The following is a 25,638-nucleotide window of genomic DNA, read 5'->3' as shown; positions in this document are numbered from 1 at the left end:
AAATTGCAAAGATGGTTTGAACATTATGAAGTGATTGGAAGCAACGACCGTTAAAACGTTTTACTCGCCATGAACCACAATGATCCAAAAAGAACCTGTAAATCTCAGTAAAATTGTTTTCCTAACTGTTGATTTGTCCTTAAAATGTCACTTATTATTTTATTTTTTTAATTTTTCTAAAAGTGTACCCAAGGCGCACGTGAACAGCTGTTTAAGAAACTACAGCGCCCATCAGCATCGAAGCAAACGTGATTGGGTAAATCTTAGTCACATGACCCAAGCGAACCAATCGCAGAAAACTAAAACAGGAAGAGATGAACCCAGAGAGAGAAGACCCAACGTGAATGTCAGGGCATATTTACTTCACTGGTCAGGGCTCATACAAAGCTTTGAAACCCGGGAGTTTTAAGTAACATGCTTCCCCTTTTGTCCATGTAGCTTCTTGTTGCAGACGGTGTCATGATCAGCATGTTTCGAGCCGCAATTAAAACGATTTCTCTTGGATCTCGTCGCTCTTTTCCTTCGGGGCTACGCTCAGAAGCTCGTCCTTTTTGTAGAAAGACGCCGACAAAAGTACGAGTGTCCGAAGCATTGACCGGTGTAGAGTTAGGATCTGAAGTTACAATCCAGGTAAATTAGCAGTACTACGTGGTTTGCGTTAATGCGCCGAGTTGAACAATGATATGATTTCTCCTGTTGTGTGTATTTCTTCCTAGGGTTGGGTTCGTTCTGTCAGATCTCAGAAAGAAAACCTATTTGTCCATGTTAATGATGGGAGCTCGTTGCAATCTCTTCAGATCTTTGCCTCGTCGGATCTAAATAACCCGTAAGGAAACCATAATTATTGTTGAACTGTAAACTCAACGTTGACCACTTAGGCTACATGCATTTTCTTTATTAGGTTGCTCACATTTGGTAGTGCTGTTGAAATCAAGGGTGTCCTGAAGAAAAGTCCTCATCCAAAACAACCCTTTGAACTTGAAGCAGAGGAAATTAAGATTGTTGGAGAATGCAACCCTGTGGTAAAGTGCACTCAATTATTAGGTACTGTATTTACACTAGAAGAAGAAGAAGAAGATCTTTATTTATATAGCGCCTTTCACAGACATATAGTCACAAAGCGCTTTACATGAGACAATTGCACATTCACTCCATACTCAGTGGTGGAAAGCTACGTTTGTAGCTTCAGTTTCCCCTGGGGGAGACTGTCAGAGGCGCTTTCACGACTACACACGTCTGCGCCAACGGACCCTCTGACACCACCATACATTCACTCACACACACATCATTCATCCTGGCCTATTGTGCATGTTTTTAGTGGTAGGGGAAACCGGAGTGCCCGGAGGAAACCTACGCAGACACGGGGAGAACATGCAAACTCCACACAGAAAGGCCCCGTCCCTGGTGGGAATCGAACCCGGACCTTCTAGCTGTGAAGCGAGAGCACTAACCGCTGCGCTACCGTGCCGCCCCACTAAAACATCTGATGCTCTTTTTTTATTTCAGGCGTTTCCTTTCAAAGTAAAAAAGAGACATAGTCCAGAGTATGTTCGTCAGTTTCCACATCTGCGGTGCAGGACCAATTCTTTTAGCTCCTTAATGCGAATACGAAGTGAAGCTACTGCAGCTATTCACTCTTATTTCAAGGTGAGGATATCAGTGGATTTTCACCTGAATGTAATATAATCTATATGCAAAACTTATATCACTTCCAGGAACATGGCTTTGTGCAGATCCACACTCCAGTGATCACATCTAATGACTGTGAAGGAGCAGGGGAGCTCTTCCAAGTTGAAGTCAGTATTTAAACACAGCATTATTTAATACCTTCCAAGTCGTTTTTGAAGTCAAGAATCTTAATGAACATGCATAAGACATATTACCTGTAATTAAAGTATCAACAAATGACTTGATATGGTGTTTTTTTTTTTCTCAGGCAACATGTCCGCAAGATTCAGGAGAGTTCAATTTCTTTTCAGTGCCAGCCTATCTCACTGTGTCTGGTCAGCTTCACTTGGAGGTGATCTCAGGGTAAGATGCTTAAAATAATGTTTCTTGTTACATTTCACAAAAAAAACTTATTCAATATGCCTAATACTTTTTACGTTCCCTGTCTCTTAAGTGCTTTATCTAGAGTTTACACTTTTGGCCCAACTTTTCGTGCTGAAAACTCTCAAAGCAGACGACATTTGGCTGAGTTTTACATGGTGGAGGCTGAGCTCTCATTCACGCAGTCTATAGAGGATCTGACTAAGGTACATGGCGCAGTAAATTAGTTCATGATGACTCATGTTTGTAATAATTACATTTCTATTGGTTTTCTCTTTTTGTATCAAAGCAGTTTTTTTTAACATATTGTTCAAACAGGCATGCTAATATTAAAAAGATGTTAAAGTTATCATTCACATACATGGAATTAAAAACCTTGTATTAGAGGGTTATAGTTGAGAAATGTACATAATAGTCAGTAATTCTTTAAAGAAAACTTGTAAAATGCATTAGTCTTAGCATAAATTATTTCACAAGTCTTAGCATAGTGTATTGCAAAGTTCTTTTAGTCAGGCACTAGGATTAGAGATTATTAGATTATTTACCTTTACATGTTTCAGGCACTATCTGCAAACCTTCCTCAGAAGTATCACAGGTGAAGTGTCACTTATTAGCTGTTCTTTCGGTGGTGATCGTGTCGGTGCTCCGAAGAAGAGCTTCTCCTCTCCCACACCTGGGACGCCCTTCTCCAGAGATCATGCCCCAGTCGCCCGGGGACTAGTGGACGGCAGGAGGCGTAGCCACTCTGATGAACCTGTCAGGACTGTCAAGCTGGCCATACCCCGGAAGAAAGAAGAGCTGAAAAGTAACACATCACCATTGACATAATTATGATTCTTCTGAGAAAGGTTCACAGATAGCAGCTGATGCACGTGAATGGAAAAAATGTATCATCTCTAACCCTAGTGTCTGACGAAAGGAACGTTGCATATATTAAGACAAGTAGACATGATGAACATTTCAAAGGTCATATTTATTGTTAATTCAACATGTTATTGTTATAAAAAGCATTATTATTTTTAATACTTTTTAGTATTATTATTTGTAAAAATGTTCTCAAGCATTCGTATCAGATTTTGTTGGAACTATAGTATCCACCAGAATATTAGCTTAGTACATTGAGACACATGTTCAGTGAATTAGTAGTGGCCCGTGTGTGCAATTACAGTGAAGATTTAATCATTAAACTGTCCTCTGGTTTAGGTCATGGAGGACTTGTTCAGATCAGCCACAGAACAGGTTCTAACTCAGTGTGCAGAGGATGTGGATTTATTTCACAAGCATGTGACTCCTGGACACAGGGTGAGACCTCAAGGACACTTATTCAACATTACTTCATACCTGCAGTGCGTATCCATCCTTGTATTTGGCAGTCTTAATTTCTCACCCTGTTCTTCTGCTTTCAAAGGAAGCTGTTGATGCAATGCTCAAGAGGAAATTTACTATGTGTGTAAAACTAACTATTTGCAATGATGCTAAAGTAATTCAAAATAGGTACAACATTCCTTTTTCTTTCTGCAGTATTTCATACAATGAGGCTGTAGAAGTCTTGCAGCGCAGCACAGAGGCTTTTGTCTTCTCAACAGAAGTAAGTTTCATGTTGTATTCCTAATAAAACATGATTGCACAGTTTCAGTGCCCTGTCTTTTCTACAGTGGGGCTGTGACCTTCAGACTGAACATGAGAAGTACTTGGTAAAACATTGTGGCAACCAACCAGTCTTTGTCACTGATTATCCCTATGACTTGAAACCTTTTTATGCAAGAGACAACCAGGATCATCCTAGGCATACAGTAAGCCCTAGTCACATTTACAGAGTGAATGATTTATTGACTGAAGTCCTGGTTTGTGATGGTAGCAGTTCTCCTTTGCGTTGAGATGAGCTCCAACTTTGTGGTGTGTACAGGCAGCTGCAGTGGACCTGCTGGTGCCTGGTGTTGGAGAGCTGTGTGGCGGATCCCTCCGAGAGGAGAGGCTCGATCTGCTCACGGCTCGGCTGGAGGCGTAAGGCTCTTCCTGTGCTGCTTTATTAAGAGATAACCATAGATTATGAAAATTGTGAATGTAACATTGCTATTAGCCTAAGGGGAAATGGGGGGCAGGCCCTGAAAGTTCCCTACAGTAAAGGACTTGCCGTCAAAACTTTTTTGCCCCGATATGTCATCATTTAACAGGCTTGTCATTCTTATCTCCACGTATTTGTCTTTACATGCGCAACATCGTCCTATTTTACTCGTTTCGCTATTTTTATTTTTATCTTCACCCTATTCTAAATATAGTAGCTGGCTTAAAAAATCCAGCCAAATTGCTAGCATGTCCGTTAGCTACACACTATGGGAAAGCTACCGTAACCTTAGTCCATCGCTATTCTACAGTCTATGGAGATTACACAGTGCTGTACACCTTTTTTACTGCATCTTTACTAGTTTAGTTTTCAAATAGTAATATTATATTTGAATAATGCATACATGTTACTTATTAGTCTTTGTTCTCTTGTTTAATGTGCTTTGTTCCATTCCAGAGCTGACTTGGAGGACACTTACAGCTGGTAAATGTCATTTTGATTCAAACTAAAACGTGTGACAGTAGAATCATTCTGTTGTTTTCTTCACAGGTATCTGGATCTGAGGCGTTTTGGCTCTGTTCCTCATGGTGGTTTTGGAATGGGATTTGAGAGATATCTGCAGTGCATCCTGGGAATTGATAATATCAAAGATGTGGTTCCTTTTCCTAGATTTTCACATTCTTGTCTTCTGTAACATTCACTGTCAAAGTTGATATGTGACTATATTTATTGCCTTTCTTTTAATAAATCATGATTTTTATTCAACCTCCACCAGGTGGTGTGGTTTCCGCAATGACAGGAATGAACATTTGAAATTGTAAAAGCTTCCATAACACACCGGACAATCGGGTTACAGAAATAATTTAGCTTCTGATAAACAACATTAGTTTCATGCAATTTGAATGAGGAAGGCATGTTGCTCAAATGTACAATTTCTTTAAGTCTTTATAATTTCATTACAAAGTAGCCACACAAGATAAGGCTACCACACGGCCAAATTATCTAATCAAGTTCTTGATCATCCTGACAACCTGTTTTAAGACGCTTTACGTGGTTAGTGAGTACTGTTTATCTCCCATCATTTGGCCCCGGCGCAGTCCATCCCTCTGCGCTCGGTGGGCGTGGTATGAGTTGGGAAAACAAACTACTATGATACTTCCTCGCCCCGCATTAGTTGAGTTCCCTCGCGGGTCCTTGCCAGCTTCCCGTGCGTAAAAAAAGAAGACGTCTCCGCCGTTTCCAGCGCTCCACGGGAATAGCGCGGCTTGTTGCGCACTGCACCGCCTGGACTCACTACTTCTTCGAGTAGCACTGCTCCGCTCTGCCTCTATCAGATGGGGGAGTGCGCTGCTCCGGGACCAGGGGGATGCCAATAAAGTGTTCGAACGACCTCGCCTGGAGTGAAGTGGCCATGTATTAGCGAAGCACGGCGGTTTGAGATCAGCAGGGAACTCTGGCAATCATGAGCGGAGGAGAGATCATCTTCCAGGGTTGGCTCCGCAAATCACCGCCCGAGAAGAAACTCAGGAGATATGTAAGTAATTTACTCCCCGAGTTGCTTGATATTTCTGGTCTCTCTCCACTGTATGTGAGGTGTCACTCAGAGCAGGTGCATCCCACCATCTGGACATCCATTGACTTATTACTGTGTCATTCATATCTTGAGCAGATGCTTGTGACTTCTACGAGGGCCACCCACTCAGCGTCTGTGACAGTATATGGGTGTGGGAAAAATTCCTCTTAACTGTCTATGATTCTGCTTAAACAACCCCCAGGCCACACACACTAGTAGCCTACCGTTGGTCTTATCTTGATCATGATGAGATAATGTCTGATCAGTTGGTGATCTAGCTAATTTTTCTTTTTATTGGATAGTGCTCGCTTATGTCACAACATTTGGGGGGGGGGAAAAAGCTGTGTATGGCACATTTTAGTAAGCCAAAGCTGTTAAAGTCTGGCTGGGTGTTGAGCAGGCGAAATAGACACAAATCAGATAATAGGATTTATGGAGGCTGATAGAACCATGAGACAATCTCCTATAAATACAGCTGTCCTGTGTTTATGTATGGTGTTGTATTACGAGGCCGCTCCATGTTCCTACGAGCTGACTTTGCCATGATGTCATCACACCGTTTCATCTAGAAATCCATCCTCGTATGTGTCCAAATGCCCCTACCCCCATGCTGTCCTTCTGTCATTTCCTCATTGTCTTCCATTTAAAGCTGTCTGATGTTTACTCAGACCACCGCAGTCAGTGTGGATCAGCAGCTGGGACAGAGGACCAAAAAGGGAAAAAACTTGCTTGGTTCACAACAACGCTGTGTAAACAACAAGGGAAAAAACTCTCACAAGGCTTAATGGGGCTAACATAATGGTCTTCCCCAGGCTACACAGTGAACACAGTCTCACCCTGCCCCTCACTGCTGCCACTAAAACCTAAAACAACTAGACACACTTTTGAGACAGACACAAATGTCATGAGACACTGTCTGCAGCAGACAGTGTGGATACCATAATCTGCTCATCTGGAATTCCTTCCACTTAAAGTCAGACTTCAGACAATCACTGTATTAACTCACTATTGCAGTCAGCTGATCTGTGTTGATCTCTCATACACAGCAGAGACAGATGCTACTCATGCACTACAACTGCCCGAATGTGGCATGCAACAGTCACAGATGCTAATAAGAAAGAAAGTTTTGTCTTTTATTAGTCATTTTCCAAAATAGCCCATGTTTACAATATCAACGTTGTGTTGGTAGGCTTTGTCATCGACCTACCCGCCGTCCACTCATTGTGAGCAGTAAAAAATAGTTGTATGGCTATTTTAGAAGTAGTAGTAGTAGTAGTAGTAGTAGTAGTAGTAGTAGTAGTAGTAGTAGTAGTAGTAGTAGTAGTAGTAGTAGTAGTAGTAGTAGTAGTAGTAGTAGTAGTAGTAGACTACTATTAATACATTGGTAGCAGGATTTTCAGTCATTCTTGTGAAATTCTAACACTAAAGATTACAACCAAACAAATCTTTTAAGAACAGAAGACCAACACAGAAATGTGTGCTTCTGTGGCACAACAACACATTTTACAGTTGACATGATAAAATGATGCATGGTTGGACGTTCATGTATTCAAGTCTTCCCCGAGCCAGTCACAGCCTGTGTTTGTTAATCAGTAGAAACCTGAACTGGTCTTCACAGGAAAAGTCTCTCATGACTTTTCTGTAAATGTGCCACTCAGAAATGCTGTTAAAACTCAAATGGTGCTTTCGGGAAAATGCGTATTACAGAGTAAAAATTGTATGCAAATTGTATGCAAACAGAGACCTGTTATGAGCAGTTACAAGACTGCACGTCAAGACTGCACAAGACTGCACGTCAGTCTTGTAACTGTTCCTGGCAAATGTTTTCTGATTGCTTACAAATTACAAATGTGATAATATCTTCACTGTGAATCACTATTTATTTATTTATTTTTATTTTTTACTAATTTCTGTATGTATTCTTTATACGTTATTGTGACACATTTGTCACAACAAAGCATTGTGCTACATTTTGGGGGATTGCCTTTATTGCAATAGTTAAACCATGTCTAATATCCAAAACAATAAACAAGTGACTAAACCCGGTTCACACCTTATCTCTGGTGGTGTATCACCAATGAAAAGCCAGAAATAACATTATTATATTATGCCCTGACTTGTGTTTTATTGAAACTGCATTGACTTAGCAGTTTTGTTTAATTTTCAAATAGAACAAGAATTGTCTGTCACCTGTTCATTTGCATACATACATGTTATAATAATCCTCTTAAAACGCACACATGAGCTGTCATTTGGAGTTCCACTGTGACTCATTATGTGTCACTATGTAAACGGTGCGATCCTGCCTCAGGTGAAGGGAACACACTTGTTGGTAGGACCCTCCCAATCTGCCTTTGCTGACAATACAAGCATGTTTGTTCATTCCTCTCTGTCTGATCATATCACTGACATGAGAGCAACAGATGCAGTGCCAAAACATTATTATTGTAGTGGGACAGTAAAGAAGGGACAGGGGGACGCAGGAGTCCCGGTTAGTGTTCCCTTGTCAGTTATTGGATGCAGTGTGTTTTGAACAGGGCTTTGGGAAGTTCTTGCCCTCAGAGGTCAACTCCAAGCACCGCCCAGTTCCTGCTTTGACAGACAGCACTCACACAGGCCTTTTCCTTGTTCATCTCCATCTGTGTGTGCTGTGGATGAATGCAAACATGGGCATTGGGCTGTTGGAGAGGGTGGAGAGGATGTTGGATGAAGCTGGTATATAATTAGTGTGGATATCATTGCAAATTAAGAGCTTCAAGTTGATGGTCAGGTTGCACAGGCAACCTGTCCATTAATTAGGCCTATAACATTGTGATTCTGACAAAACTCTGACAATGTTATCACTGAAATTATAGCCTATTATATACTAGTAGAACTTTATAAAACCGTCTGTAACAATTATTTTAGCAATGGCAGGAGGAGTATTTCTTATCAGTTATTAGTCAATGCAATCCTATGGAAATGTACTTTTGTGCAAACAATAGTCATAGTTGAAATTCTCTCGTCATTTCAGTCCAGTTTGTCGCTTTGCTGTACTAGAAAGAGCTATTTCTATAAAAAGTCATTTTGGGTGTATTTTTAGAAATCACACGACACTCCAGTTCATTCATTTCTAATCAGGGCATATCATTGCATGCATCACAGCCATGAAAACTTAATAATTCAGGGCATTTAGATTATGAGGAGTTTATTTTTACCTCGGTGATTGGATACAACCAAACAGTCAGCTTCAGCATCAGGTTGTAAGTTGCAGCTTACATGTCATATGACAGTCATTAGATTGGGGCAGAGAACTAAATGGGCTTTACAGTCACGGTGTGAGTCTTTGTGAATGATTTGAGGTCACACATAGCAGCAGGCAAACCACAAAACAGTAAAAGCCATAGATTAGCTACACCACTGTGCAAGATGCAAAAGTTATTGGTAGGCTTTAAGATGGGTGTGTTGTTTAACACATAGAAAATTGGGAAAAGGTAGAAACTTCATGAGGAAATATATCATATGTTAAATCTATCAAGGCCTGTATGTGAAATGGAAGATAAGAGATGATAAGTGGCCAGAATAGGACTTGGCCCCATTTTGCCATGCCACAAAACTCAATATTCAAAAATCATTCATTCCTGGTCCTGCATGTAAACAGTGATCACCATACTATTTATTTGTCTTTGGGCCAATCCTTTACTTTTTTTTGTAATAGTAGTGCATAATGTGGATCTGCTATATTATACTATTTGCATATTTTCCATCAAGATGGTGGAGAGTTTTTCAAGAACTGCTATTCATTGCATAATACTGGATAAAGATAACCACAATACATGCTGAATATGCAATATAGGAATATCATACAAAAGTGCAGTAATAGCTGCGCATTGAATGCGGTGCTTGAGTCACTTCAAATGTGGGAACTGACATTTCCTACAAATGAACATCATCATAAATTGAGACAAATATAACTCACACTGAGCTAAAAGTAGAATGGGACAGGATGTGGCACATCAACAGAAGTGACGCAATCCCAAACACGCAATTTAAGTAACTGTTCAGTATAATTTTAAATGATCAATTCATGCACATGGTGAACGTTCTTTTTTGTGGCCCTTACTTAAAAAACACATCTACGTTGCTGCTTTACTACGACTACTGTTTGCATTCCTTGGTGATTGCCAAGCGCAATTACTCAGTACACAGTAATTCCTACCTCGCTCATAATATTAATATCTGATGTCACTTGAACAAGCACGATCATGTTATTGTGCCTCTCTCTGTCAGCACGCACTGTACCACGAGCTGATCAGCCTCAGATGACCTCTTTCTGAATCACTCTCTATACTTCATCATTCTAAAACATGCTGTACAAACTTAAAGAGGCACAAGCGGCCTTGATATTGTTGTAGAAAATGCAGTTTGATTCGATGATAAATGATAAAACGTTGTGTCAATGTTGTTGTTTTCATTTAAAAAAAAATCTAAATATTTTAAATTATACAAATCTACCCTCATAAAGGATTTACATTTTCAAAACGTTTATTCATTCCAAAAATCTACAAACGCATTTTGAAGCAGTGGGTCTGAGAGCACCCTGCACAGAGAGACGAGCTGGAGCGGAGCAGATGGCACAGACAGGAAGTGCCTGCCACAAAGAATTCTGATTAAACATAATGTCCTCCGTTAGTCAAACTGTCAGGCCCAGCTCAGGCTAAATGCGCCCTGCCTCTCACTCAGATTACTCATTTTCTTAACACTGCAAATTAAGGCATTTTATATCCACCGAGAGCTCCATTCATTGATGGGATGTTGCTGCTAATTTCTCACACCATTGCTCCAGTGAGTCAGGTGAATGTGGGGAACCAATGTAGCATCTCTATTATTATTATTATTTTTATTAGCACGAACCACAACTGCACTGCATCGCTTTTACAACTGCAGTGTCATGGCTTTTTATATGCTCCCATCATTTCTGTATTACCACCAAAGCATGAAATCAGATACAGTATTGGGTCCCAGTGACTGTGTGGGCTGAAGACTGAAGGTGAGTCCTGAAGCACCATTCGAGGTCTATTGATTTAGACCTTTACAAATAAGTTCTGAAATGTATATGATGCATACTTAAAATGTGCTCTTGTCAACGAAACAGAGTACACCTATAGTTGACCCACTGAAGTAATTTGTTTACATCAGAAATGTTCAGAGCAGTAAAATTGTCCAAACAAAGTGAAAATCAGCTTTGGCCTTTCACACAATATTACATTTGCATTCTTAAAAGCATTTTTGCAGAATGCCTCAGCTGCCCTTTCCTATAATTTATGCATTGTGAAGATTCCTTAATGGTGTTGAAAACAAAATATTTCTTCTGCTTCCCAGCAACTTTAGAAAATAATAAGCATCTTCTCTGTGAATAGGATCCGGGATGAAAGTGTTACCAAATTTTAAAAGGCCATTACGACAGCTATTATTTGCAGTCAGTCTGCGGGGGAACAATCTGGTCTTAATAAGTTTATTACTCGTGATTCCTTTAGTTTCATGCACAATATCTGTAATGGAAAGTCTGAAAATCATTTGCCCTCAAAGGAAGTTCTATGTCTGTAATTGATCTATTCTACCACCAGTGTTGGGGTAACTGGGAGAACTGTGTGTGACATTAGTGTTGTGTACTGGTCAAAACAGAATACCTGAGGATAGACCTACTGTGCAAAATCTAGGATGATGAAGGAAGCCAATATACCCTTAAAAACCACGGAAACATGCTTGGGGTTGTCTTGAATGGGAGGGTTGCTTAATTTTTCATCAAAAACATTATGTTGCTCTAATAGGTACTCTTCTTCTCTCTTTAAGAACCTATACTGTGTATGCTTATACGATTACAATAATGATTATTTGATTGCTAATTTAGTTGACATTTATTTTAATTAATTGCATAAAGTGTTTCAGCCTTAATGTGGTGCTAGGTCTTCCAAATACTCCCCCCAGGCCTTTACTCCGTGACTGTGTTCAGCCCCTGCCACCAAACATGACCTTCACAAAAGCCGCTAAAAGATGAGAAAGCGAGCCCTGGAAAGGTCCTTACATGTTTTACAGTGTCAATACTGGCATTGTTTGTTCAGCTGTCTGCCGTTTTATATATATACCTCCTCCTTACCCATGACTTAAATGGGAGTCCATGTAAACACAACTATTCTATTTCAATTCCAATAACATGCGCACACGACTCATTTAAAAACATGTTTACTGATAGCATGGTGTTGACACAGTGTTTTGCGCTAAGCACACAGTGAGGACCTCATGGCACACCTTAATGATAATGATTTAGCCACTACTATCCCACTATCTCCAAAATAAGAAAACAACACACCGGCTATTTCAGTGCAGTAGTATTTGTGTAAAAAGGCTTTTGTACAATTTTGTTTTTCTACGGTATCATTGTTTTGCCAAAAATAGAGCCAGACATTTTTCACTTTTTTTTTCCATGCAAGGAAGCAAAAAGAATTGATACAAGGAACTAGTACAGGTTGTATTTGTCGAGGTAAACAGACTGAGGCTATTGTTTTGCTTCCTATTGATCCAAAACCAATGTTGATGTGTGTCTGCGACTGAACAGACAAATATTATTGTTGGACCCACATTTGTTTCAAAGTTTAGATATATTTTTAATCCAACTTTATTTATCCCCTAGGAAGAAATCAATAGGTTTCTTTTTTATGATTTAGGAACTATTTTCTTTCTACCGTAGACTGATTGATTGTGCAGTCTTTTGACTATTTGAAAAAAAAGAAAAAAAAGCAGATATTGGTTGCCCTCTGGCTGCGGTTAAATAGCCACTGGAGGTATGGGCCAAGTTCAGTATTGCATTCCGTTCTGTTGACTTTTTTATTGTATAGATTTTCTACAATAATAGTTGAAACTGTTGTAGACCATCTTTTGTCATTTTTTAAAATTTATTTATTTATTTTTGAAGATTGTTGACTCGATAGACTGCGAGATAAAAGTCTTTTCTGTCACGGTAAATGACTTGGATACTACATTATTTGCATTTTCATTTTGGTTTACAAGTTATAACTTCAGCAAATGTCTTCCTGGTTGCAGGAACTTGGACCATTGAAGTACATACACTGCGTTCCAAATTATTATGCAAATTACATTTTTCTAAGATTTTCTAAATCGTCAACTCAAATGAGAGTCAGCATAATTTTCAAGTCTTTAGCTGGTAGAGGATCATTTAAATGTGGTGGAAAAAATTTCCTAGTGATAACAGTATTTTTTTCAAAAATAAATATAGTAAAAACCTCAAAATCCACTGTTCCAAATTATTATGCAACTCATCGTTTCAATACATTTTAAAGCTTGTATTTAACTGAAAGTGGTCATTTGTTGAATTTGTAGCATTAGGAGGTCATATTTACTGAAATCAAAAGCTATTTCAATCAAAAAAAATATTAACAGGTCAAGTTATATTTTACCATAGGAGCCCTTGTGTGATAGCAGCTTCAAAATTCTTAAATCCATTAAACTTGTGAGTTTTTGTAGAGTTTCTGCTTGGATTTTGTTAGGGAAAGCATGGCTCTTCATTTTGTAGCATAAAAGACAGTGGTCAGTCAGAAACTCCACATATTTTTCAAAGGTAATTCTCACACCTTCAGGGATCCTAAAAGGGCCTAAAGGGGCCGACCAGCTCTCTCCCTTATGATTTTGGTCCAAAACATGACTCCGCCACCTCCCTGTTGACGTCGCAGCCTTGTTGGGACATTGTGGCCATTCACCAACCATCCACTACTCCATTGATCTGACCATCCAGGGCTACACGGCCTCTTATCAGTACGATGATTACGCTTAATCTTTGATGAAATATCGAAAGTTTTCATACCTAGACCAAGGCATTCAAGCAGAAAGGTCTTTCAGCAGAGAGACCCTTTTTCTTTACCATATTGCTTGAAAATGATGATCTGCATAATAAAGTGGAACACCCTTTTTCAGTAGTTTTTCCCTTAACTGGGCTTAACCTGAAAACGAATCATCCCGGGTCTCTGAGATTAATGTCAGTGATTCATAGAGCCCCGAGACACGATACCATCCATGAGTTTCATTATTATTGTTTTTTTTTTTACCTTTTTGACACAAAAATCCAATTTGCATAATAATTTGGAACGCAGTGTACTGGATAATGGACAATCATTCACTTGATGGCAAAGAATACAGCATTTTTTTCACAAATTGATTGATCTCAATTTGATAAGTTTAAAAAAAAAATCAAAAGCAAATAACAATGTCTTTCATTAAGGTTCATAAGATTCAGGGTTGCCAGGTATCAGCAGCCAAACCAAGTGTTTCTCAAAAAACACCCAAAACCCGCAGACAAACAGCCTGATCATAGTTTTTATTATTTATTTATTTATTTATTTATTTATTTATTTATTTATTTATTTATTTATTTCACTGCGCTCCTCAGATGATGTGGACCTGCCTCCTCCTCTCCTTCCCACAGAAAGAGCAACTATGATGGCCTTTGATTTGAGGTTTTGTCTTTCAAACGGTATTTTCATAGTACATGAACAACAGCTCTTCCCAAACCCGCAGAAAGGCTCTTAAAGCTGCACCATTCTGTAGGAATACCGTGAACCTGGCAACCCTGGATAGGGTAGGAAGAAACTTTATTGTCTGTCCCCAAAGGCGACAGAAATTCGTCTTTGACAGGCTCAAAACATGCACACACATGTTAATGCGTTCTATTTAATACACAATATTTTAAATGTTATTCCTTCAACATTCAAATTCCACTCCAAACAATGAACTGCCACAGGGTGGATTGTAAACCTGTCAATTAAAAAGGCTAATGCCGATCATTGTGGTTTACCATAGATTCGATCACACAAGTCCATGAAAATGTGATTATTCCCACAACCCTAAAGACTGGCATAGACATAGAGTTTAGATGCACACCAAAGGCCGACCGTTCACTCTCACAAGCTATTCATAAGAATTTTGAAATCACCCATATACTGCACCTGCCTTTGAATGGTGGGACAGCCAGAGTACACTGACAGAGCCACTTCTTCCAGGTCACTTCCCACCCCACTGTAAAAACTGTGATTTGACCTGGCCCATTGGTCTTCTACACAGCCCATTTAGTAATAAGGCTGGTGTGTTAAGTTTACTCTTGTCCCAGTGGAGTGAAGGAGCCTGGTGTAGCAGCGCTGAAGAGCCGAGACCAGTGTCCCGCTGCAGACGGTGATGGATGGGCTCAGACAGGCCTCTCTCGGACATGGGCTGGCTGGGTGTTCCTGTCCCTGGTGTGTTCTCCTCCGTTATTTACTCTGAGGCAAACATGAGATGTTAAATTTGTATGTGAACGGTGCTCCCTTGAGTCCCTTGAGATTCCTTTGTAGAGACTGTAAGAGAGATATTATTCTCACTAGATCTTTTCACATAGGTTTTGTGTGAGACTTTTTATCAAAAATGCAATGTTCATGTAGTAGTAGTAGTAGTAGTAGTAGTAGTAGTAGTAGTAGTAGTAGTAGTAGTAGTAGTAGTAGTAGTAGTAGTAGTAGTAGTAGTAGTAGTAGTAGTAGTAGTAGTAGTAGTAGTAGTAGTAGTAGTAGCCATATTGTAGTAGAAGTAGTAGTGAAAATGTTCCATTGTTCATAAAAGGTAATCTCTCTGAATTGTACTTTTTCCTAATTAAGCGCACAGCACGTTCACTTCTAAATAACTTTACTTTTACTGTGAGTGCTGTTATTTGATTTTCCGTAAATAGAACAAATAGACAGTGGAAAATAGCTTTTCTATTATTAGCCTGACAGGTCTTATGAGAAGAGTTAAGTCTTGTTTCTGGGATGAGAGTCTTGTGTTTAAGTGCGGTCTCCAACTGAAGGATGCCAGGAATAACCCAGCTGGGTCGCACTGACCTCCTCAACTCGGCTCAGCGCCAACTCACAATTAAGCAATGTTCCCTGTGTCCAGAAAAGGACATCGTATTTAAATGGAGATGGCAAGTGTAATGGCTCAGAACCACAGCTCTATCTGTAGACAGGAGTGCACTGTGCAACTGTCAGACTTTGAAGGCTGAGGTGAGGATTTGTCAGATGCGTACAGTGGGTAAGAAAATTGTCCAAGAGTCTGACAATTTAATTGTTAAATGTTTTCTCTCAATTCCTATGACAGTTTCTCACCATAGTAACTCTTCCTACCACTGCATCAACACCTATTATGTTATGTTATTTTTTTTAAGCCATAGGTCGACGACATCAAAATGATATAATAATAATAATAATGATAATAATAATAACAATAACAATAATAATAATAATAATAATAATAATAATAATATATATATATATATATATATATATATATTTTTTTTTTTTTTTTTTTGACTAAATCAGACATACGTACATACAAATGTATATAATAATGAAGGTCAAAACAAGATGTGAGAATATTGGTGCTTCTAAGTTGTGCTGTGTTTTAGTTCGCAGTGGCCCAGTAGCCCTTTACTATCAGCACTATCTGATATCATTTAAGATTCCACAGCCTGCAGTCTTTTGCCCGGATCAATATAACAGAAAATAAAATGAAATCATTGCATAATATGCTTGGCCTGCCTCAAGAGTATTATAGTTTCACACAAAGATAAGATTACAATCTGCACTTCTGGGAAAGCTATTACTACATGCAGACAATGTTTTAACATGGAGGTGATTAAGTTTAATTTCCTTTGGCTCTTTCTGATTTTCTGATTTATCTTTTATAGTGTTGTAACTAGTAACTAATATTAAGCAGCTTGAAAACAGAAATTAAAGTGTATTTCTGTAAAAGCATCCAAGTCGTACCACATTGAATTCCCTCATCCTAGCTGTGAAATGTCTATAAATCGTAACAAGTTAGTAAAGACTGTGAGATGTAGTGCCGTAGTCTTTGAACTACACTCGGCTGTCTGGTCTCACAGACACATAGGGAACACATTTGTTGCGGTGTGTCTGCTGCATGCTGTGTGTTTTTTGGGGGGCTGAGTTCGCCTCGCAGCCCTGTGGGTGTTGATGGAGGGGCTGAGGCCTGCAGGATCCTGTGTGTCAGCAACCTGCATGTGAGGCAGCGGCTGGCGGAAGTGCATAGCTGGCACATGTCCAGTCTCTCTCTCCTCTGTCCCCACTCGCTCGCCCACTCATTCCCCCATCTCTTCCTGGTCTATCTTCCTCTTTGTCTTCCAGCACAAAGAACGCACAGTTCTTTTAAGTCATCCACTGGGAAAACGTATGGAGCTGTGATAAATGGCACTGTTCGGGATGCATGCCCCTAATTCAGCTGTTGAATGAAATCAACAGCCTTATTTCCATGTGATGTGTAACGTGTGAACTCCTCCATTAATAGCTGACAATGTACATGGAAACCTCCATGCATAGTTTGCTACTCTAATCTGATTGGAAAGGCAGGAGGAAGACACTGCTGGAGCTAACCAAACGAGGATGATACTGTCAGATAATTACAATTCTTAAGTACTAACTATTTATCTTAATGTGAGACACAGGGGATGATTTGGGAAAAGATAATTTTTAAACTTTTGTTGTATACTTATTCAGCTTTTGAAAAGCTCTATTATACTCTTTTTGGTATAACATTATAGGAATGAAGTTAAATTGCATAGAGCCAGGTTAAATTGTTGTGTTTTTTGTCTAGTGTAGTTGTAAAAATATATACTTTTTTAGATTCTAAGTTTAAAAAACAAACATAACACTGGCGATGAACACGTCCTTTTGAAAAAATGTGTTTCTATGGTCCTACTTTATGGGGAATTAGTGCATGAGAAAAACACATTTGGAGAAAATGCATGACTGGATAATAAATACTGACTGAATTCAACTTGAACCTTATTTAAAATGTTCCCCTGCCCATGCGCCTCCACTGATGTTTGCAATGGCACTACATCAACTGTAATGGACATCAGCCACCTGTATTATTGCCAAAGTCACTACTAATAAGGCTCAAATGGTTTTGTTTACATTGAATAAGACACTCTAGCGAAACCCAAACTTAAATCTGATTGGAAGAGAGTTTCATCACTCCAGGAAAGGGGAGGGGCCAGCGGGAGTGTGCATTGAACTTGACAAGGAAGGTTGTAACAACACAGGAAATACGTTAAATAGGCCAAAACACCTGCTGTCTATCTACCCACACGCAACAAAACAATGTGAAAACCGCATTCCCGCTAACATACTAACCCACTGACTGACTTTTAAGCATCTCTCTCACCAAAACCAATCCCTTTTGCCTCCTGTATTTCCCATGTAGATTAATTAATACATTACTTACTTTACATATCCATTTCCTTCCCAGGCCTGGAAGAAGCGCTGGTTTATCCTCCGCAGTGGCCGCATGAGTGGTGACCCCGATGTTTTGGAGTACTACAAGAATGACCACTCCAAGAAGCCCATCCGGGTGATCGACCTGCACTGTTGCGAGCAGGTGGACGCGGGGCTTACGTTCAAGAGGAAGGAGTTTCAGGACAGCTTTGTGTTTGACATCAAGACCTCAGACCGCACCTTCTACCTGGTGGCCGAGACCGAGGAGGAGATGAACAAGTGGGTCCGCTCCATCTGCCAGCTGTGCGGCTTCAACCAGTCGGATGATAACCACGGTAGGGCATCTGGCTTGACTGTGTGTGTCGTTTTTAGATTTTAAAAGTGGCAGCTCACCTGGACACTGTTATATGTGCTTGTGCAGCACCTTAGGCTGGACATGAAACCTCCAATTTGTTTTTAATGGTTGGTTCTATGGTTGTACCTATAAAATAACATCATTATTATTTGGTGCTGCCAGTATTTGTAAGTATTCATGCATTGTATTGGTTTATCGTAAAAGTATCCGTGAATGGTGTAGTTGTAACTTCTTGTTGACTTTATTCTATTCAACATGCTAAACTTAAAGTAAAACTAAAGAATCTTCGGCACAATAAGGCTACTTACTAATTCCTGAACAAGACTAGTTTCAGATACACACTGGGGTGATATTGGAGCGATTATCGGGGGTAAGCTGAATAAACAATGTAAAGACTCTTACCATTTTTCCGACACCAACATAACTTTACAGTTTGAAAAGGGATGGGATTAAGAAACAAATACAAAACTTATCTTCCAGACTGTAATGAGCACATTATCATGTTAAACACGTGGAATGAAAAACAGCGATCTTCCAGTCAATTGATGACGTGACTTGGACATTGTGTAATTTGACCGCAGTGCCCAGAGCGCACAGTGACTAAGGATGATATTGATTGAGGAGCTGGACAGATGAGATGTGTTCTCTGGTCTGGCACATTTTGTTCATCATTTATTATGATTATGATTATGATTATGATTATTATTATTATGATTATTATTATGATTATTATTATGATTATTATTATGATGATTATTATTATTATTATTATTATTATTATTATTATTATTATTATTATTATGCAAAATGTAAAATCTCCAGGCCTTTATCTTTCATTAACTTGGTCTGAATGAGCACAATGCATCATAATTATGGAGCTTTTTGTCAAGTATGCCTGTATGCCTCATTATGTTACTGTCTGGCACTATAGGATTTAAATACTCACACAATTACGGAATTGAAAGAAGGCATTGCAGTTTTTTATATATATATCCTGTTAGTTAGCTAAGGCAAATGATGTAATGAATAGATAATAATAAAAAAGATAGACTGTGAATTCAAACCAGTACTTAATTGTTTAAGACTAAACCACCTCAACAGACCCAATCATTAGTCTATGTTATGAATAAGCTTCTTTCATATTGTTGTTGTTATTATGGTCCATATTGTGCTCATGCTTGGGCCATCTGGCAGCCGTTAACTGCAGTGCACAGTGCACTTGGTTGATCATCTGCAACATGCGACTGTCCAGGTGCACTGAAAGCAGCTGGACACACCATAATACTTTATCCCTCACATCACTACGGGATCTCCCTGGACAAACTAATGAGTTTGGCTTGCGTCAGAAGTTAACTGTGTACGTTATGGAGCCAACAGGGTGTGACTCTAAGGATCTGTATTACGTAGTGCTTTGGAATAGGAGGAGAAGGGGGGGTCTTGGTCTGGGAAGCTGTTAGAGTAATCGGAGTCTTCTTTGAGTAAATATAGGATCTGACTTATTTGCTCAAGTTACTCTTTTGTTTGCAATCAAATGTCTAGTTCCTGTTTCTAAGCAATTCAAACAAAATATCCTCTGTAGAAATTATGGCCGTATTGCGTGTCGTCTTGGGAAAGGATATTTTAGCCTTACCAGCGACTTTCAACAGAGGGACGAGAGAAACAATGACTTTGATTCTAAATACTACAGTGTGAGAGGGCTACATGGACTGTAATGTTGTTTGCTTGAGGTCACTTTTCCATCTGAAATGATGAAGTCATATTTGGCTCATCAGATGAACTGCAGCAGCTCATCATGTGTTTACTCAGAAAGGATCTTCTGGAGCCTATTTGACACTGTTAGTATTGCGTGTTTACATCACGCCTGAGGCTTTTCCAAGGAACTTGTTGACACTATTAGAGCTGATCTATACGGCGCGGTGGCGCAGCGGTGCGCTCATGCTTCACTTTTCTGTGTGGAGTTTGCATGTTCTTCACGTGTTTGCGTGGGTTTACTCTAGGTACTCCGGTTTACCCACCACTAAAAACATGTACAACAGGTAAATCCTCCAGCCAGATGATACTGACCATCAGCCTGGCTCCATATCTGGAGATGGGTTCGGGGACAATAAAGTAAACCTTACTTTATCAATTGTATCAAGTGTTAGGATTCATGTTATGCTTTATTGAGAGATTGTTCTTGTAGTTTTTATTGTCTTAAACGTCACATTACCCAAAGGAAAAGTGTAACCACATCTTGTTGATTTTCTGTTTACTATGAGTTTCTCTGGAAACCGCTGGCTCTGTGGGAAATCCTTCAGATTATAACTCACACGTATCAAATTTTCTCTGTATCTTTATTTGCACTTGGATGCAAAGGAAAGATCATATACAGAAGGCGACATTAGCAATTAAAAAGGGGATTTCTCTGCTGATGCATTATTCATCATTTGTTCTGTTGTTGCAGTTTAATTGAATACTTAAGTTAAAGGCAGGGTATGTAGAATGAAGCTTACTGATTTTAAATGGAACTGAAAAGAAAAACATTAGCAGGTACTGGTTTTAATCGTAGGATCTGGCAAACCAAAGCCTAGTGCATTTCAGGCTTACTGATTGGGCCCGTTTTGCCCGTGTGTGGGCTGAAGTAATATACACAAAAGTCTAAGTATAAATAACTGGCATATTGTGAAAGGTGTTTTTGATTGTGGATATATCAACATGACATTAGTTATCAGTGAAGTCTGTAGAACATGTTTACTTCAAATTTAGGAACATAGATAGGAAATGCTAACTGCAGATAACATTTCTTAAACTAGAAAACATACTTTTATGAAAACATACTGTATTATCTTAGACTTTCCACAGCCAACCGCTGCAGAGGTGAGTCAGTGTGTCACATAACGGACTGGGAATTCCCTCTTTGAGAAAAACAAACCATGCAAAACAAAAAAGAAAAACGTCAGCAATACAAGTTCCTTATTGGAAATACATTTGATTATTAATAGATTCCGACAAAGTGGGTGATTTATTTTTATCTGTGTCTGACTTGTTGCCCTACTGTAATAGTGGTGAAGCACACACTTAACTTTACAACTTCCATCAACAGTGTTGATGTAAACAAACACATTCAATTTGGTTTGGATGTTAAGTATCGCACTACAACAAATACTTCAGTTTGTTAACAATTTTGACATTTTATAGTCTTATAGTTCATTATGTCTGCACACGTGTTTCTGTCTGCTTTGCCTGGCTTTTTTTTTTTTTTTTTTTTTTTTTTTTAATCACATGCTTGTGTGCATATTCTCTTCTCAAAGTGCCCTTCACATGCATTGATTTTAGTTGAAATAATGAGACAGTGGCAGTTGGAGGTCAGGTTTCTGCAGCCACATCTCTCTGACAGTGCTTTTTGCAAATACATCTGCCATGTTCATGTACTGCATTTCTACCACTGTCTGACTGATACATACAGTATATAATAACAGGTTTGGCCATTTTGTTGGTTATGTCTTGAAATGAACCCCCATAAACCTTTATTAATGACATATTAATTTGTCTTAATAAAAGTGAGCTACATTTGGCTTTAGATGCAGTATTGTGAATGGCCCGGTGTGTGGTGTGTGTCTGCAGCAGGGAGACCCACCCCCGAGCCCTGTTTAATGAATGGAACATGGGTCTGGTCAATCGCAGGCTTTGTTGAGCTCTCTGCGGCTGTTTGAACTCTAAGCTGGGATAAAGGGATGAGGTTCAGAGCTGTCAACACGCCTCTCTACATGTACTTTTGTTCTGTCGAGAGAACAAAGCCATTGCTATCTTGTTTTACTACTTGGGCTTATATAAATCAAAAAGACGGCCACTCCAGTGATTATAGAGAATAGAAATGTATTCAAAATGGGAGCAAAATGTGTGTATTGTTATTCTTTTAATTACTTGTATTGGTCAGGGCCAATATTCTGAATTATAGCGGAAATTTCCCATTCTCACCAATATCACAAATTTGTGGAAAGTTACTTAAAGTTTTAAATGAAATGAGTGTCAAAACATTCAGAGATAAAACCAGTTACTGTTGCGACAACAATAAATAATATTTTAATAATAATTTTCGTTACTATGCTGCTACTACTGCAACCATCCTCCACTACCCTTCCTCTTCCATACTTACACCTCCTCTGATACTGATTTCCCTTTATTTTTCATGTGTCTTAATTCATATCAGCACATTTAACAGCACTTTCAGCAGTTTGTGAATCTGAACACACTGCTGGAGATGTTCCCTCTTGTATGTTCAGAGATAAATGATCTGTGGAGAGTGTCATATATCCTCTTATATGTTTTCAAATCTCTCTTAGCCCTCAGTGAAGATTTTATCTGACTTCCTCGAAAACTAATTTCTTAGAATGAGCTTTTGAGGAAATCATTCATTTCACTTGTAATGACGAAAGAAGTAGGACGAGGAACCTAACTTAGCTTAAAACGTAATTTTGTAACATTAAAAATAAGAAAGGAAACTAATGCTTACGCTTTATCCTGTTGTTTTCAGGGAAGCAGCGCAAATATATAAACTATTCATATTATTCTTATGTGCCAGGTTTCTCAACTGTAAGAGGGTTCATACTCTGTTGGCTATATAAGAAAGCTTTCCTTGGTTCTTCTGCTTATGTCAGCCATAAATGATACAAATAAATCGTATGTATTTGTCGTGTGTGATGCACAACATGAATGGCTAATGCGCCCCCGTCTTATTTCCGGTGGGAAGCAGACTGCGTTTTATTGCTCTGAATGCAACTGATATGATCTCATAAAACCCCATAAATCACTTTGTCATATCAGATAATGTTTTTCCCTTGCTTTCATATAGGGAGGGACAACATTTTGAAATCCCTCTCCCGTGTCCTCCTCAGTGTTGCGTGGCTACAATATTTATGGAATGAGGTCAGACAATTGGAAATAAGCTCAAGACTCTGAAGCAAACAGCAGTAGTGGACGACGTATTGGAACTGGCCCCGCCCTGAGCAGACTGGGGCTTTTAGGTGATTGATCCGTCCTGTGTGTTTTGAGGCAGATTGATGCGGTGCTGTCGGGAGGAGGAGGGGGGTACAGGGTGAGGATGGGGGTGGGGAGGGCTCACATGATGCAGGGGAGATGGGAGAGCTAGCCCAGGCGCAGGGCAGTAATGTGATCAGAGAAGCGTGTCTGCTGCGTTTGGTCCAGAGATGTAACTGCCAGCGTCATTAGCTCCATTCAGACTGTGTCATTCTTACTCTTGAAACCTTACCCCGAAATCCGTTCACTCACTTGTTGTGGAAGTATCTCTAGGAGATCTTAGTGGGGTCAGCCTCCCCAAAAAACGTGCAATTGTCCCATGCCCTTATGTCTTCAGCTATGAATCATTTGCATTTGAAAACACTGTGTAATATTAATCTCAATGCAAATGGTGCTGCTAAACAAAGAGGGACTTTTGGACAAATTATCAGCACAGATGAAACCGAGTTTCCTGTGTGTGAGGTTATTACTATGAAACCTTTTCTTGACCTCTACATCAGTTGTGACGTGCTTTATCTATGCAATCTTCTTTAGTAAGAGGCGGCATTAGAGGAATTGCCTTATTGAGGAAGTCACGGGTGTGGCCCGTCACATGGTTGATAATTGATAATTGCACACCTTATTCATATTATCAGCTGTCAAAAGCACAAATTATTATATTTGAGAGTTTCCATATTTAGCCACATAATTAAATAGATCATGGCTATTTTTTGTTTTGAATGTGATTGGAGATTTGATTATGGTGCGTCCTGGGCTAATTCTGGTTCACTGGGAGGAAGCGAGCTGCTCCACAAAGGCACTCTTGTCCTCTGTAACCCGGCGCTGTCTAAATCGGGCCCCTGTGAAACCAGCCGCCCCATTCTATTAGATTACAGCCACAGAACAGATGAGACCGTAGGTGATGTATTATGGAGGGTAATTGGAAAATTGCTCATGAACTCAGGAGTTCTTTGACCCTGAATAGAGGACTGGGAGGTCTTTTAACGCGCTGTTTTTTACTCCCAAATTTGTGTTCGAGCAGTGTCATGGGAAGAGCTTACTTAAGCGACCTTTGTATGTGACCCCATTGCACTGCATCATGGTTCAAAAGAAAGTCATGCGCGCTACCCTCAGCACAAAGTTAACGCTATGGTATGTAAGGTTTTCGGAAATATTTCTGATATTTGTCCCTGCATAATAGGTTAACATGTTCAAATGTTAACCTATTATGGTTAACATGTATCAAAATACCTCTATATCAACTATATGGGTGTTCTTGTTTATTATTATTGTTATTATCATTATTATCATTATTATCATCATTATTATCAATGTTATTGTTGTTCTCCTTCTTCTTCTCATCATTATTATTATTATTATTATTATTATTATTATTATTATTATTATTATTATTATTATTATTATTATTATTATTATTATTATTATTAATAATAATATTAATTTCATTGGCTCTCAAAATGAGCCGCACACTTTGAGTTGCCTGATCCTTTAATACCAGTTTGGAAATTAACATAAAATGAACTCTCCTAACAAGGTATACAATGATACATTGAATCTGAAATGTAGTGGAGAAGTAATGGCTGATGAAAACAATAAGAGAATATTTTCATTTGACTTTTGGTGATGGGGTTGATGTAATTGTGTCCCTGTGGGAGCGTACATCATCAGAACCATTAGTGTCAGTGATGATGCTTGTAGCTCGTTCCAGCAGCAGACTGCATTGCTCATCTCTCACTGTGCTCTCAACCTGACAGCCACGGCAGCTTTTGATCAGTCTTCATTAGGACAAAATGTTCAAAATAATGTTATGCTAAAGCTGCACATATCTAGTTAATGTAATATATTCCGCAAACAACCAAATATCTTGTCTCCTTTGGGGTCTTTGTTGTAGAGATTTTACATATCGCCGACTGGATTGGGCTGATTGACAACAATGCTTAAATCTGTCTGGGATGGAAAGGTCTGGATTTTCTTCTCTCAAAAGTAAATGCTCATGTTTAAAATGTGAATTCAATCTTGATTTTTTTAAATTCAACAAACGAATTAGAATATGACATTCATAAAAACAAACAACAAAGCCCTGGCATTTCAATTTTTTTTTCTCTAAAATGATGCAGTGGTGCGCTAATGCCTGCTTTACACTTAGTGCTCCAGTCTATGGCACTAAAGCCTGCTGTTTCCCTCTGCAGATGTCCTCTGTGTGGGAGGAGCCAGTATCCCTGCATAACAGATCAATATATCTACCCGTGTTAGCAGACTCAGTGCTCTCTAGTGCAGGGTGAAAGCTTTTTAC

At 39.2% G+C, this 25,638-nt stretch overlaps 2 protein-coding genes across 3 annotated transcripts in view; both read left to right on the top strand.

The window, feature by feature from the left end:
• Positions 1-342: 342 nt before the first annotated feature.
• nars2 (asparaginyl-tRNA synthetase 2, mitochondrial) lies at positions 343-4,874 on the top strand. Its single transcript, XM_079565839.1, has 14 exons — positions 343-630; positions 717-826; positions 902-1,022; positions 1,507-1,647; positions 1,716-1,796; positions 1,937-2,031; positions 2,123-2,255; positions 3,253-3,351; positions 3,458-3,495; positions 3,571-3,637; positions 3,705-3,842; positions 3,956-4,053; positions 4,571-4,597; positions 4,664-4,874. Exons 1-14 carry the CDS (start codon positions 460-462, stop codon positions 4,806-4,808), a joined length of 1,464 nt encoding a protein of 487 aa, XP_079421965.1. The 5' UTR covers positions 343-459; the 3' UTR covers positions 4,809-4,874.
• A 374-nt stretch (positions 4,875-5,248) lies between these two features.
• The window catches only part of gab2 (GRB2-associated binding protein 2), a 30,221-nt gene continuing 9,831 nt past the window's right edge, over positions 5,249-25,638 (top strand). For both annotated transcript variants that reach the window (XM_079577940.1, XM_079577939.1), the window contains exons 1-2: positions 5,249-5,648; positions 18,009-18,309. In XM_079577940.1, the coding sequence (XP_079434066.1) occupies positions 5,577-5,648; positions 18,009-18,309 (373 nt within the window). In that variant the 5' untranslated portion in view covers positions 5,249-5,576. The remainder of the gene's footprint in view (positions 5,649-18,008; positions 18,310-25,638) is intronic.

The sequence above is a fragment of the Gobius niger genome, assembly GCF_951799975.1.
Source record: "Gobius niger genome assembly, chromosome: 1".
NCBI lineage: Eukaryota > Metazoa > Chordata > Actinopteri > Gobiiformes > Gobiidae > Gobius > Gobius niger.
Note: the sequence above shows the minus strand (reverse complement) of the source record. Positions and strands in the feature narration are given on the sequence as shown.

Bases quoted from the DNA above. Each gene is read 5' to 3' on its own strand.
- nars2 (XM_079565839.1), top strand. From the start codon at position 460: ATGATCAGCATGTTTCGAGCCGCAATTAAAACGATTTCTCTTGGATCT. The intron at 1,023-1,506 runs GTAAAGTGCACT...TTTTTATTTCAG, and splicing joins TTGGAGAATGCAACCCTGTG to GCGTTTCCTTTCAAAGTAAA. The intron at 1,797-1,936 runs GTCAGTATTTAA...TTTTTTTCTCAG, and splicing joins GGGAGCTCTTCCAAGTTGAA to GCAACATGTCCGCAAGATTC.